Below are 15,289 nucleotides of genomic sequence, written 5' to 3'. Positions count from 1 at the left end.
AAAGAATTTTTAATATATATAGTTCTACCAACATCAGCTTATTGGGGAAAGTCTAACCAAGTTCATTTAGAATATTTCAAATCCATGCAATGTTTTGTCTTTCCACTTTTAAAATATTTCATTTATTATTTTTTATTTTATGTGTATGTGTGTATCGCCTGCATGTAGGTAAGTGCATCTGTGTTGTGCAACGCCCGTGGAGGACAGAAGAGGCTGTTGGGTCCCCTGGAACTGGAGTTATGGACAGTTGTTAGCTGAAGTGTGGGTGCTGGGATTCAAACCCGGGTCTTCTGCAAGAACAGTGTTTTTAACCGCTGAGCCATCGCTCCAGCCTGGCTTTCCACTTTTAAATTTTACTTAAAGCATGTCTGTTTCCAATCTACCTATGCCTTATTTAAAATCCTGCATACTTATATTGCTTTACATTCACAATGTAACAATGTAAAAGTACTTAGTTTAATCGAATGCTGATTATATTTCTCAGAGTGCCCTGACATTGGAACTCTTCGTTTTTCAAAGAGACCTCTGAAGAACCTCATTATTAGGAATGCAGCTGGTGGACTGAGTTTATTTCCTCTGCCTTGGAAACATCTGTCCTTAACATTACATATTGCTCTCATGAAAATAAGCTCTCCAGGAGCCAAGCAAGGCATTTTTCTCACTTGAAATCCTTTCACCTGAGCAAAAAATATTATTTCTATTTACAACATTATTAGTAAAAATCAGACAAACAGCAGCCCATCATTCACTTTCTTTATCCTTATGACAGTCAATTATACGCTAAGTCTCCCAGATTTATGAGGCTTTAAGAGACAAAGGCTTTGCATCATATCCTTCATTTTAGTCTAGCTCCATTGAGGTGAACCAACATTTAGTAATTGGGAAGCTTCCACAGTTTCCGATTAATTAAAAGGTGAAACTCAATTCATCTCATAACCATAGCATCTATTCTGTTCTAAGTAAGTTTTTCAATCTTTCTTTTTTGAAGAGTAATCATATTAATATAGTATAAAAAGGTGAATTCCATTGAAGGCTGATCCTAGTGATGTTTTACATCCAAGGAGGAAAACAAATAGTATTAGGGTCATCGCCTTCATTTGAGGTAAGAAATATGCTCTTTTTTTTAAATCCAAAAACATTAATCATCCTTCCACATAAGTTAGTGGCTGTTTGCAAATCTTCTTAGAACTGTGAATCCAAATGCTTTGGGCATTCCTTGTTGTGTTAAGTGTTATTTAGTTGTAAGTCACATGTACTAGATATAAGTTCCTAATTAGATGTATGTCTTAAAAATACATTCTTTGGGGATACATGTGGCTTTTTTCTTAATTGATTATGTAGTTTGAGGCACACTTTGATGAAGTTCAACTTAATTATTAGTTTTATTTTGTCACCTAGCTTTTGTTTTTGTGTATGACTGTAGGCCCAATTCTATGTGCTAATGCCATGAAATTGTTAGAATAACAGGTAAGGCAACAATTTCTTATACAAGAATATGTTCTTACTGAATGAATTATTTATTCATTTATTCATTATTTTAGAATTTTATTTATCCTGTTCGTTTTTTTAAGGAACAGAAACCTTTTTTTTTTTTTTTTTTTTTTTTTTTTGGTATTTTTGAGACAGGGTCCCCTGTAGCCCCAGCTGGCCTGGAACTCATTATGTAGACCAGGCTAGCCTCAAACTCACAAAGATCCACCTGCCTCTACCTTCTTAGTGCTGGGATTAAAGGTGTGCACCATATTTAATTGAATTACTTCTTCCTCCCTTTTTCCCCTCTATTCTTCCCTCCTCCTATCTTCTCAGAAGTAATGATGTAAAAAAGAAAAAAAGGAAGTACTCATTTGTTTCATGTAGGAAACTTCTTTTATAGGAACTTTGAGGCATTTGGTACATACCACTTATACAGGGACTTTGCTTTCATACGGACAAAACAGGCTCATGTCTCACCTACCCACATGAAGGTACACCGAACATGATGTGTGGACAGAGCTGCAAGCTGGGGAGGAGGAGCAAAAGGGCACCATGCTTGGTTCACCTTTCTCCTGGCCTAAGTGGGCCTCTGCGCTCTGCGCTGTGGCACTGGGGAGCACACTAGTCCATTCTGAGCTGAACAAAGGATGCTCATAGTACTCCTCATCCGAATTGTAAGGCTCGTCATCAGGCACAGACACCGAGATGGAGGGGGCTAGAAGCCTACGCCTCTCCCCGCTGGTGGTAGGTTCATGGCTGGGGAACCTGTGTAGAGGACCTACTTGATCCTCAGCCCCTTCATCTACAAACAGACACACAGGAAGAAACTGCAGGGAGAACTGGACAAGACAGACACAAGGTCAGACGAACGAGACAAACACCTGCAGGAGGACACAAAGGGTCACAGAAGCAGCACAGCGAGATGGAAGGGACGAGCATGACTTATATGATGGAGGATGGGAGACAGCGAATGTTGCATGCTTCACTTGGTCCTGAATTCAAACTATCATTTAAGCAATTTTTCCATTGATCTAAGTGAATCAAAAACATTGACAGCTATGCTACAAAAGAGAAATTATCTGTGCATTCCTCCCCAATAAGTCAGAGTACCCAAGGAAACATCAGAATAGAAACACAGTATAGCCAAACAAAGGCATTATTTTGAAAGAAATTCCTTCATGAAGATTAATTCTTATTATTTCTATATTAGTAGAGTTCTAAGTTAAGAAAGAGAAATGTTGTTAGGGTAAAAGTTGATTACTGAGGAAAGATGGCTCCTGTTTTAAAATGCAACTTCAATTATCTGGACATGTACAAATACTTAGCATTTTGGTTAAGTTTTAGTTAATGACTTCAACCAGAAAATATTTTTTAGCTTTAAAACTGTTGGGGAAATCTACAAAGCATTATTTATTTTCCTGTCTTGATAAGGAGGAAACAGTTGGATGCAAAGGATGATGGCTCACCATGGAACATTATTTTAAACACTGGTCCTCATCTTTAACATTATAAACTTGTTTTCAGATGCTTTACTTCCAAAGAAAGCTTAACACAGCTACAGTTAGCTGAGAACTTACAGAGTTAGATTCACCAACACATCATTCTGTGCTGTTTCCTTTGTGCCACTGGCTCATGACTGTTTTGAGGTTTCAAATCTCTTACTGTATCTTCCTTATTGAAATGCTAAAGGAGCTGTTCCCATTCAGATCACTTCTTGTGCCTTAGTTTGGAAATATACAACTAATACAAATCCTTAAGTTCACATTGTAGACGAGTCTGCTTATGAGCATTTGGACTCTGCTATGGGTCAATGGGGTTTTGAGACTTTGAGGATGATCACCATTTGGCTTTTGATAGGATTCAGATGCCACGTCAGACTTATGTGGCAGGGGCAGGTTATCAAATTCACTAAGCACTATTACTTATATCTAGAAATTTTGGTAAGAGTTCGAAACTCTCATCAATAAGAACAAAGTCTATAGTATCTCTGCATAGTTTTTGTTTCTATCAGATTATTTAAAAGGTGGAATTATGGTGTTACTTTACAAATGCACTGTAGCTTTAGGCCTGTGACTTTTTTTCAACAATCAAGAGACGACAATTAGAAATAAGGCTGAAAACAACATGAATATATTAAAGTACATGGCAAGTGCTTTTGGGTCACCCCCAATAGGGGTGGAGAAATAATTGTAAATAAATAAAGGACGAAGAAATGGACTATGTCCTGGGGAGTAGTTTTACAAAAAGTGACGTTAGAATAGTAGCTTGTAACAAAGAAGTCCCACCTGAAGGCAGCTTACTTTCGCAATCCCAGAGTAACAACCTTGAGGAGACAGCTTCAGGGAGGGAGTCTAATTCTGAGTGTGGGATCTATATTTAGATTTGAATTCTAGATAAGTCACTAATTCAGGCATAAACAATGATGTCCTTGACAAAAACATGTAAATGAATGTACTCTGCCTCTATGGGTTCCTGGGAGACTTCAATCAAGATACTTGTGAAATTGCGTGAATATATGACATTTATTTCTCTAATTTATTTGTGTGCATGTGTGTGAGTGTGCACATACGTGTGAAAGTCTGAGGACACCTTGGGGAAGTCAGTTTTCTCCTTCCACAATGTGAGTCCTTGAGATCAAATTCAAGTAGTCAGGCTTGGTGGCATGTGCCCTTACCTGCTGAGCCATCTTTCTGGCCCTGTGTGTAACTGTATACATGTTAGTACTTTTATGTCAGTGTGCTCAGACAAAATTGCAAGTTTTGCTCTTTGCTTTAACTTGGAACTCAAGGTTGCAGCTGAAAAACTTAGGAAAACTGAATTCATTTCATAATGGTCACTTTTGGGGGTTAAGGGAACAATTGCGAGCATTCATACTTTTGTAAGTAGGCTACTTCATTTAACAAAGCAACATATAAAAGGATGGGATAACTTCTCCCCAGCTGACTTTCACTTAAACTTTTTATCAAGGCATTTAATTAAAATTTGTATTGTATAAAAGGAAAATTTGCCACCTCAAACTCAGCCTTAGTTGACCAGACCATTTGGTACAAATAAGTCGTCACTTCTACATGTGTCCACACCTTGTGCAGCATCAAGGAGTGATGCTGGTTTGCTGTGGTCCCACAGCGCATAAGGAAGGCAGCTGGCCCCACTTACAGTGTTCTCCACCACCTCAAGGTTCTCTCCGTTCTTCGAGCTGTCAACTAAAGATTCATCATTTTGCTGATTGCTACTGCCACCCCAGAATGACACAGAAGGAAACTTCTTTCGGATGAAAAATGATTATGTCATCAAATCTATGATGCAGGAAAACACCACCCTGGAATTCTGGAGCAAGCCCAACAGAGGAGAAGGACCCCTGGTTCAGAGCATTCCATTGTACATCTACAGACTTCCATATTCTAACAGCTCAGTTCAAATGCAGCTATTATGGTTAGACAAAAAAAAATAGATTAATTTGAAAACATTGTACCTAGTAAAATAGTATATATTCACACTATGGTTTCCATTCTAGGTATGCTACTTGGTGTCCCCCCCCCATAAAAATCATTTTTAAACGTTTCCTAAAATAGTATATATTCTGGGAATATGACTATTACATTAAATACAGTAAATGGATGTTTATAGATGATGGTGATTAATGTCTTAAATTATTTTCAGTGGAAGCTTTCATCCTTCCCCTTTGGGAAATAACTTATTTAAAAATGCCTGATAATTAAAAGAAAGATGTGTATCCTAAAAAACCATTGCATTACTCAACTTTAATCCAGGAGCTCTCTTGGATTATGGACTGGTCAGACTGTGGCTATTACTGTGCCCTCAAAGTTGCCTGGAGAATGCATGTCCAGAAAGGAAAATGATCCCTTAGACAAAGCAAAGAACCACCTGTGCCCTCTCCAGCCCATTTTCTGTCAGCACCACACTGGGCTGGATCTTTAAATCTCATTAAAAATTTGACTGAAAAATTAAACAGTTCAATCTTGTCTTGTATCTTGTATCACTATTTCTGGCAAAGCTAATCTATTTTTTAAAATCTATTATTTATTGTACATTAATTTAGTGTGGTTTGAAATCAAGAAGTGGTACTCTGACTACATTGCAGCTTTCACACATTTATATGTGGGAATATTATCTGGCCTTTAATTAACGAGGTTGGTTTATAAACTATACACACATATCTTTTCATATAACTCAAAAATGGTTTCTTTTTGAAAACAATCAGATCTTTATGTAATTTAATGTTTCTCTTGAAAAATATGTAAAATAAAAGTTAGGTTTAAAAAAAAGCCTGAATTATTTGCAATGGGAAGTGAATTGACCCTTTCCCTGAACATACAGCAGTCCAATTTGAGGAAAGCAATTCTTAAAATTCTGGAAAGCAGATACCTAAGTAATCCCAATGTGAAAGTGTTTCTAAATTTTGTTTCTTTGTATTTTTACCATAAGCATTGTTTTCTACTAGGAAAAGCCTGGTGGATTCCCAGATGAACAGGAGACTCCTGCTTCCTTTTCTATTACAACACCCTTAGGGAGTAAGAAGTCAACACCTCAACATCAACTAGACTTTTGGAGTGGGCCGTCTCTGTCAACATCATAGCCCTTTCTGGGTTAAGAGGATTCTCTGACACTTGAATGGTTTTAAGGAGATCTCAGAAACATAACCAACCACCTGAGAGAAGTATAGCTGTCCCGCAGGAACCCGCCAGCGTTCGGGGTGAAATTCGGCTCCTGGCCCCAGCTGGCTGCTTCCCTCCCTTTGCTCTTCTTCCTTCACTCCTCTGCCCCATTTCTCACTGCCTGCTAGCCATGGCTCCCTGCCTTAGAACACGGTCTTCACATCCACCTTTATTCCCCTATGTATCTTGTTTCCCCTGCCCAAATTCCCCCCACCCCTTTTAAAAATCTGTTCTTTATCAACACTTCCTCGTATTTTGGGACTCATCATGCAATAAAAGAAGGTTCCCCTTGTTGCTCTATCTGGAAGCTATGGTCCCTTTCCTTTCTGGCAGTATCGAGCTGAACTTGTAAGCTTATTGACTTGGTTTCTGTTCACTATATAATATGTTCCTTAGAAGCAGGGATTATGCATGTTTTGTTCACAGGAATTCTCCCAGAATTTGAAACAAGATGATTGGATAAACATAGAGCCAAAAAGAATCTTTCAAATGTATAAATTTAAAAATCAAATTGCATTTAAAGTGATTAACCAATAATTAATAGCTGTTGTACATTAATTATGGTCACCATTTTTTTTTTTTGGTTTTCTTTCTCAGAAAATTTTGCTTGTTTAATATTATTTTAGGCATTAAATTAGGAGGAGATAGCTTCAATTTAAGGAAGGCTAGCCAACAAAATATTATGTTTATAAATCTGTGACTAAAATAAATTATATTGGAGCTAAAAACAATATGCAGTTCAGTAATAGAAATCAGTATATGAAATAAATCAGACTACAAATTACAAAAGATAAATTTTTCATGATAAATGTTACTTAGTTTTAACATAACAACTAATCTCTGAAATGACAACAAAAGAGAAAGCTAAACGAAGGAGAAAATAATAAAATGGGAGCATTTCAAAATATCTTGGTCTTAGTATATGAAAGCAGCACCAGCCTCTGCTGCTGTTCTGAGGTAGACCAGTTAGCCTTTGTTTATCTTCCTGAGACTCAGGAAAGGGCAGGGAAAGCAAAGCCCTACTGCTGCTGCATCTAGTGCGTTTCATCTCCATCTGAATGAATATTCTTCGAATTATGCCTCTCTTCTCTCAACGAGAACTGAAAAGCTGCCGCAGCACTCCTTGTGGAGTAAGTGCATACATGTATTCATGGACCGCAGAGGGGCTCAGCAGGAAACAGCCATGGTCTCAGCTTCCAGTCCTCTGCTCTCAGCATCGTTCATTCATTAGCTTCTTGGTTTATTCATTAATATTTATTGAGAGTTTGCTATGGGGCAGGCCTTCGGGAAGGTCTTGGCAATGCAACCATGAGTAAAACACAAAATTCCTGACACTTACATAAGGAAGTAGTGACTCCTACTATCCTGGGGATTACATTTACTATTTTTGTTCAGTCATAAGTGATGATTGTATCATCTCTGTTTAAAATCTCCATGTTAAGTTAAGCTGTTTATACTTATTCTAGTAACTTAAACACAAAGCCATCCTCTGTGTTTCCTTTACCTAGTCTATTTTTCCCTTTTATATAACATTTACTATATTTTTGAACTTCTAATTTGATATAGGTAACTGATTATATATTTATTAATGGATCTGTTTTCTTCTTGACTAATTAAAATGGTTCTGACGCTGTCCATATTACTGTGCTCTGCAGTCCATTGCTGTGGACTGAAGTTTATTATTTACCCTTTTTGAGAAGACAACCCTGCAAAATACAAATTTTACCTTCCTCCACTGTGACGATCTGCTCCGAAGCTGGCGATGGTGGTGGGGAAGGTGGCAAATGAGCGGTCTCTTCAGCTGCTACAGGTCAAAAGTGGACAAAGGAGATGGAACAGTTAATTCTGTTAGGCCAGTTCTCAAATCTGCAAACAGGCCCCTATGAAGCGCCCAGAGAAAAATGCAGTAGCAATTTTCATTTGCCTTATCATTTACCTGAGTATGCACCTGCTGACAATGTAAAGCTTAAGATAAGCATTCAATATTTTTTGAAAAATCATCTCCACAAAAACTTTAGCTACAAAATGTAAAAATTTGTTATTAATTTCACTAATTTGAATCTATTTATAAAATTAATAATATATTTCATTTGGCCCTGACATACCACATTAAAACAAATCCAGGCAGGCATTTTAGTTTGGATTAGGCTAGTCCAACTGAAAGTAAAAACAATCTCTGAAGCTATGCTAGATCTAGAAACAATATTTTTTGTTATTCATAGTGGTATTATTAAAGCAACATTAAAAAAATAACATTTGTCCTCAGTTTAAGGTTAAACCTCATTCTCTTTATATTCTCAGAAAGGAACACTGAAATTGGTAAAGCCTATGGCACTGCTGAGATAAGCCCCACCCCCCTGGTGTGAGCTGGGTCACCTTCTGGCCCTCGTGTCACAGTGAAGGAGAATGGAGGGACAGGCTCTGAAAGGTATTCTATGTCCCCCTGGGCACATACCTTCTTTGTGACCCTTCTATATAGAAAAGGGACTTCAAAGGGAAATATTTCTCAATTAAGGTCAGTGGTTGGATATGTTTAGAGATTATGTGAATTTGCGTTTCATAAGGCAGTTTCATAAAAAGAGGAAGCTTTGGAATGACAGGTGACTTCTTCAGTTCCTTGACATGGGATTTACAGCACATAATTTTAAGATTTCAAATCTTAAAAACTGAGTTTTCTGCTGGGCATGGTGGTGCATGCCTTTAATCCTAGCACTCGGGAGGCAGAGGCAGGTGGATCTCTGCGAGTTCAAGGCCAGCCTGGTCTGCATAGTGAGTTCCCGGACATCTGAGGCTATAGGGAGACCCTGTCTCCAACACACACACACACACACAAAAAAAAAAAAAAAAAAAAAAAAATTAACCACCCCCAAAATCCCAAAACAAAAAAACCTGAGTTTTCTGTTTGTTAAAAGAAACAAAAAAATGGAAGTAAATGATAGACTAACAATGTTATGTTAGGTATTTTCCCCTTTTTGTTTAAGATTATTTTGATAATCAAAATACAGCCTTACAAATACTGCATATATTCTAAATTCTTATTCTGGGAGCAAAATATTCTTATTGTGCATTTGTACTGGACTTTAAAGAACTACTAATCAGAAAATCAAATATTAGGGATACATCGGATTAGAAGATAGGAAAATGAACAAGGAACGTTTTTAGAATTTAGAAGTGATGCCTTTCTACAGACTGGTTACTGATACCTATGAAATAAATAGAAACATTGAACCCAAGAAAGTTTCCTTCCACTTATTTTCATGTATATGCTATCTATCTATCTATCTATCTATCTATCATCTATCATCTATCTATCTATCTATCTATCTATCTATCATCTATCTATCATCTATCTATCTATCTATCATCTATCTATCATCTATCTATCTATCTATCATCTATCTATCTGTCATCTATCTATATATCATCTATCTATCATCTATCTAGCAATCATCTATTTATGTATCTACTGTGTGTCATCTATGTATCTATTATTTGAACAATGAATCAATTTATCTCTCTGTGCAAGGCATAGCCTTGGCTGAGTGCTCTCCTTGTTGAACTTGTGTTACTTTCCCTCTGTGGCACTGGAGAACATTTGATTTGTGACCATGGGAAAGGGAGGAACTCTTGCCCTTAGATGAATCAAGTGGTCAGTTCTAAGACACAAGATCAGTCCTTTCTATGTAATTCAAGTCACTGATGATTTTAACAATGCTCTAGATACTGGTTTTATGCAACCAAACCCATAAAGAAATATTTCTAACTAGTTTCAGCGCAGTTTCTTTATTTGCATGGCATCATAAAATCCCCTGATTTTCTAGTAAATGAAAAACTAAGTATCACTTAGGGGAACACCTGTAAGCTTATCACTCTAAAATCCATTAAAATATCACAATTAAGACATTAAGGGGGTTAAAACAGATTGCACTCTTCTAGTAGAGGTGATAGGTGAAAGTCATGTATCAGAACGATATGTAAAGTAGAATGCATCTTTTAAACACAGACTTTATGCTGTGACCAAGGGTAGCAGATGCTCCCCTGACTGAGGTTCTTCTCATTTACCTAAAGGCAGAGCCGTGGGCTGGTCTTTGTGTTGGGCTTCTTTCTCTTGTTCACCTTTCAGGACTGCTACAGCCTCAGCGGTGACCACTTGAACAATTCTTGCAGACACCTCCTCTGAAAATAAATAGTAACACATGAAAATGCAATGACCAAGAGTCCAAACCAGGTAGATTTCTCAATAGTATTACAAAAGAACAGTTTTGGGTTTTGAGAATTGTCTGATCTATTATTGTTCCATGCAAGTGTGACATTTAAGTCATGAGATGAGAAAACTTCTTCTGGAACGCCAGTGTTTTATGGGAAATTAGGGGTAATTGGGAGGCAGAATAGACATAGTAAGCATCAGGGCAATATGGAACCCTGATTTCTAGATCATTCCTGAATCTTCCTATTAGCACTAATGTAAAGTTTAGTCTCTTCTTGTGGTTCTTGCACACTTCACATGGGCTTGTGCTGAGACATGTCCTAGGGACTTGGTGGGCTTCCACTGTAAAGGGCTTTCCTTTCTCATGCTTACTCATCTTGAAGTCTTTCTTACTGAGCTTAATCCAGACTGAATGTTTAATACCACTTAATTTTTTTGTGAAACAATGAAAAATTAACAGAAAAGCTTTATTCATGATGTTTACACAAATTAGAAATAATCCATGCTTGCCACAATATTTGCCAACTTTTAAAATGCAAAATCACTTCATTTATGGTATTACTGCTAAAGAATTTGATATATTTTATATGACTGAATGTATGAAATCCACTGTGGGGGCTATAGGGGATGCAGATAGGGGAAGGGTCTAAATGTGATTAAGACGTATTCTATGAAATGTACAAAAAGTCAGTAAAAATATATATTGTAAAAACTATTTAAAATTTTTAAAAAGAGTTTGGAAGAACAAAAATAAATAAAAATTCCTTGATATAAAAAAGAATTTGATGTATTTTAGAACAGTATTACCTAAATTGGAGTCTTGGATATTTGTGTATGCATTAATTTTCTACCATCTAATATTTTTACATGAATTAAAGCTCTTTTTTGGTTGGTAGGATATTTGAAAAGTACAAGTATCTATTGACTTACATGAAGAAATTATAACTGAGCAATGTTACATTATTTTAGACTTTTGTGAAGGACTGTATATTGACATTCATTGAGAATTTATCTTAAATGTTTAGAACATAGTTGAATGTACTCATATGAATGTAGGCAAACAAAATTGTGGGCACTTTATAAAGAGGCTTTGAAACAGTATAAGTAGAGCCAAGTGAAGAGAGAATTGAAGGACGTCTTCTCAGTCCAGCCACATCCAACCTACACAGAATGGTCTGCATCTGCAGTGTATTTCAGTTGTGGGCAGCAATTCAGCTTCAGGCAAACAATTCTGTCTATTTTAGAAAAGAAACTGTAGGAAATTTTAAATTTTTCTGAGAGAAAATTAATTAAAAAATTTGCTTTTGGTTCATAACTGAATAAGAGCTTGTGGATGAGCTAATTTGATTTTTGTACATATTTAAGTAAAATTGTCTGAAAATAATTTTAACTCAATCTTGGAAGGCTTGGTAATTTTTTTTTTTCTGAAGTATTTAACAGGGGCTGGGGATGTAGTTCAGTGATATAGTGTTTACCTAGCACACACAAGACTTTGGGTCCAGTCATCAGCTCCAATTTTTTTTTTTTTTGAAAAGTGGTATTTTAAGAATAATCTGTTGGATGTGGTGGTACACACCTTTAATCCCAGGACTCAAGAGTTAGAGGCTAGCAGATCTCTGTGAAATCAAGGCCAGTTTGGTTTACACAGCTAGTTCTAGGCCAACTATGGATATACAGTGAGATTTTGTCTCAAAAAATTTAAATTAAAAATAAAATAAATTAAAATAATAATAATCTAATAGCAGAGATGGAAGCCAAGTTCATGTTGGCTTCACTAACATCTTCAAGGTGTTTGGAATAATAATAGCATTAAATCTCTTCAAATAGAAAATACTACACTTTCAAATTTAAATTTCACAGTGAATTTGGGAACACACAAGGACAGATAAGATTGCTCGGAGAGTTTCAATCGGTTCAGTGAATTCACAATCTTTTTTGAAGAAAAAATGACATTTATCAACAGTACAGCGATGGCAGTTTTCCCTAAAGTGCAAGAGACAACCTTTTCCAACAGAGGTGTAATGAGAGCTCTCCCGGGTGGATTCTGTTTTTTCATAGTCTGGCTCCTGGGACAGGAGTAAATTCACTTAGGGTTTGAGTAATTTTAGGGATGATTAAGACTAAATGTATCAAAGAAACACAAAAGACTAAATATGTCAGCCATAAAATCAGACTTATGAAAATAAAAATATAAAGACTATGATGTTTATCTTTATGCATATTTTGATATTATATATATATTTTAAAGTCATCCTACATCTATCTATTAAATGTTTCCTTCCTTCCATCCATCTATCCCTCCATTCATCCATTATATTTTTACTTATCCAGGGGATAACGTCATTGTAGGGTAAATTAAAGGAAACTTTAGTTCAGAGAAATATGGGTTTGTGCTATAGTATCCCTTTTTTTCCAGTCACTTCATCCTAACAAATTTAGTCAAACTTACTGTGCCTCCAAGCTTTACTCATAAAATGGAATTAGCAATAATGCTTGCCTCACAGGATGTTATGGCAGCTCAACTATCTAGTTACATAATGGGCATAGCACATTAAGAAGCTTAAATGTAATGAAGACTTCCAGATAGTTTTTCACCAAGGTGTTTTATTTATCTCCATGTATACATTCCTCTGAATCTGCTACCTTAAAACTTCCACTATACAGAAAGAGGCATGGTGTTGTATACTGAGTGTCCAATACACCAGACTGTTACTATACTGGCCATCTCTTGATACTCAATCTACTATTATTAATGTTGATGGCTTACTGATGCTCAGAGGACACAATTTTCAGAGACAAAGCTGTGAAGGAAGAACTTACAGTCTTGGGTTTTTATTTTCTGGTCTCATACTTACTTCCTTGGTTGTATAGATCCTGGGCTATCACCTGCTCAGGATTCTCACCAGCAAGTCCAAATTCTGGACTGCTTTCTAGATGAAGCTCCAAAAAGCTTGGCATTTCTGGAACTCCCATACTTACTTCCTTGGTCGCATAGATCCTGGGCTATTACCTGCTCAGGATTCTCACCAGCAAGTCCAAATTCTGGACTGCTTTCTAGATGAAGCTCCATAAAGCTTGGCATTTCTGGAACTCCCGAGGACAATCAGCATTAAGAAAAATCCTCATGGAGGTGAGGAGGAGAAGCTATTTCATTTTTTCATCACTTATTTTCTCTACCTTCTCATCTTTTTTCCTTTCAAATATATACACAGAGTTGTGAATAGGATTTGATTGTTCAGAGGATTAGAAACAATGTATTATATATAAATTATGTTATACATAATTGAGAGGTAATGCTGATCTCTGTAGATAAAAACATAATACTGCTTATTGCAACCTGATATTTCGAAAGCCTCAATTAACTATCTTGTGAACTTCCAAACTTTTGGGGAAGTGAACATTTATTTAGTTTATGTTATCAACTATATTAGTTAAGGAATGTTTGTGATATTTCTATTTTCTGTCTTGTGAATGATAGGATTTTAGTAAGTTAAAAGCAGTCTGACATTGTAGCAACAATGAATATTTGACTACTCTTTGAACACTGACTTGTGATAGTCATTAGCATTTTACCATTAATATTCACCTGAAAATGAGGGCTTTATATAGGTAATGCAAGAATACTTCACAACATGGCTGCAAGGTCGGGTCATGGCTAAGAAAAGTTCATAAAGGAATTTTGTAAAGAGATAACTTATAATAACCTAATAAGAAGATTTGAGTATAACCTATCTGGAAAGAAAATGTCAAAAATAACTTCTTTGAATCAAATTTATCACATACATTAAAAAAAGTTTCTTGTTATTGGATAATGGGAATAAATGACTTAAAGATACAATACAGGGAACACAGTAATAGGTAACATAGGTAAACATTTGAAAGCAAGAAATAAAGTCTGTTTTGAAAAATTATTCTGGGTAGTAGAGATAGGGATGGTATTCAAAAAAGAGTACTGGAGGAGTTCTGGTAGATAAGTTAAATTCTGAAAAGAAATATTATTTTTTCTTGATCCTGTGGAAATGTATTAGTGAAACACCTACTGTAGGTAAGTAGGTAAAAGCAGCTAACTGGGATATTTTCTAATCCACAGAAAGCTAATTGATAAGATCTGAAATGTACTAGATGAAGTTATTTATAGTTCACTCCACTACTAAGCATCATACTGTAGTTCCTAAGTTTTTACACTAGGCCTTTTGATTTCTTGTCAATATTAATAAATCCACACATCTACATGTTTTCTAGCTAGAAATACTAAATAAATATTAAAGCAATGTGTTGCCTCTTTTACATATCACTTTGATTTACATCAGTGCACTACAAATATTTCATACAACACCAGGTTCTAGTGTCAGCAAACCTAGGATCAAATTCTGCCTCTAAGTGTTACTAATCATTAGATCTTTGTTAAGAGACTAAGATAACCTTCAGAATTCTCATCTGTTAAGTGGGAATAAAACTGTTACTCACCTTTGATGTGATGTCACAATTACATGAAATAATACATCAAATGCTTATTCAAATTGTATGTCGAGTTGATAAAATGTAGGTTGGACTTCAAAGTTTTGGTAAGCATTGAGTTGATTCTGTGATTTTTCTCCAACAAATACCTCTTTGTTGAACTCCTGACTCTTGCCTACCAGATAGTGTATCTGGCTCTTGCCACTTATTATTTAAACTAGAATGTCAAAGTCTACCTAAATGAACAGTGCTCTTCTGTTTGACTGTACAACTCAGCATTTATATCTGTTCCAGACTTTGCTTTTCTCCATGAAGATAATTCGTGCTATACCACTACACTGACTATTTTGTTACAGTGTTTATCATGGCAAAAATTTAAAGACAGCTGTATTTAGCACTTATTTTCCTTTGGTTATTGTGTTATATTAATCTACCAGCACTTGGTTGATTAATAAAATCAGTGGAGCTGGAAATA

At 36.0% G+C, this 15,289-nt stretch overlaps 1 protein-coding gene across 17 annotated transcripts in view; it reads right to left on the bottom strand.

Annotated features, from left to right (window-relative positions):
* Nucleotides 1-15,289, bottom strand: part of Map2 (microtubule associated protein 2) — a 310,297-nt gene that overhangs the window by 44,217 nt on the left and 250,791 nt on the right. For all 17 annotated transcript variants that reach the window (XR_003851599.1, XM_029569952.1, XM_029569954.1 and 14 more), the window contains 2 exons: nucleotides 10,212-10,325; nucleotides 7,876-7,953 (listed from right to left, as the gene is read on the bottom strand). Coding sequence is in view for 15 of the 17 variants with exons in the window: in XM_029569952.1 (XP_029425812.1) it covers nucleotides 7,876-7,953; nucleotides 10,212-10,325 (192 nt within the window). In the remaining 2 variants the exon portion in view is untranslated. The remainder of the gene's footprint in view (nucleotides 1-7,875; nucleotides 7,954-10,211; nucleotides 10,326-15,289) is intronic.

Source organism: Nannospalax galili, unplaced genomic scaffold (assembly GCF_000622305.1).
Source record: "Nannospalax galili isolate Female #2095 unplaced genomic scaffold, S.galili_v1.0 scaffold281, whole genome shotgun sequence".
Taxonomy (NCBI): Eukaryota; Metazoa; Chordata; class Mammalia; order Rodentia; family Spalacidae; genus Nannospalax; species Nannospalax galili.
This window is presented reverse-complemented; position numbering and strand designations above follow the sequence as displayed.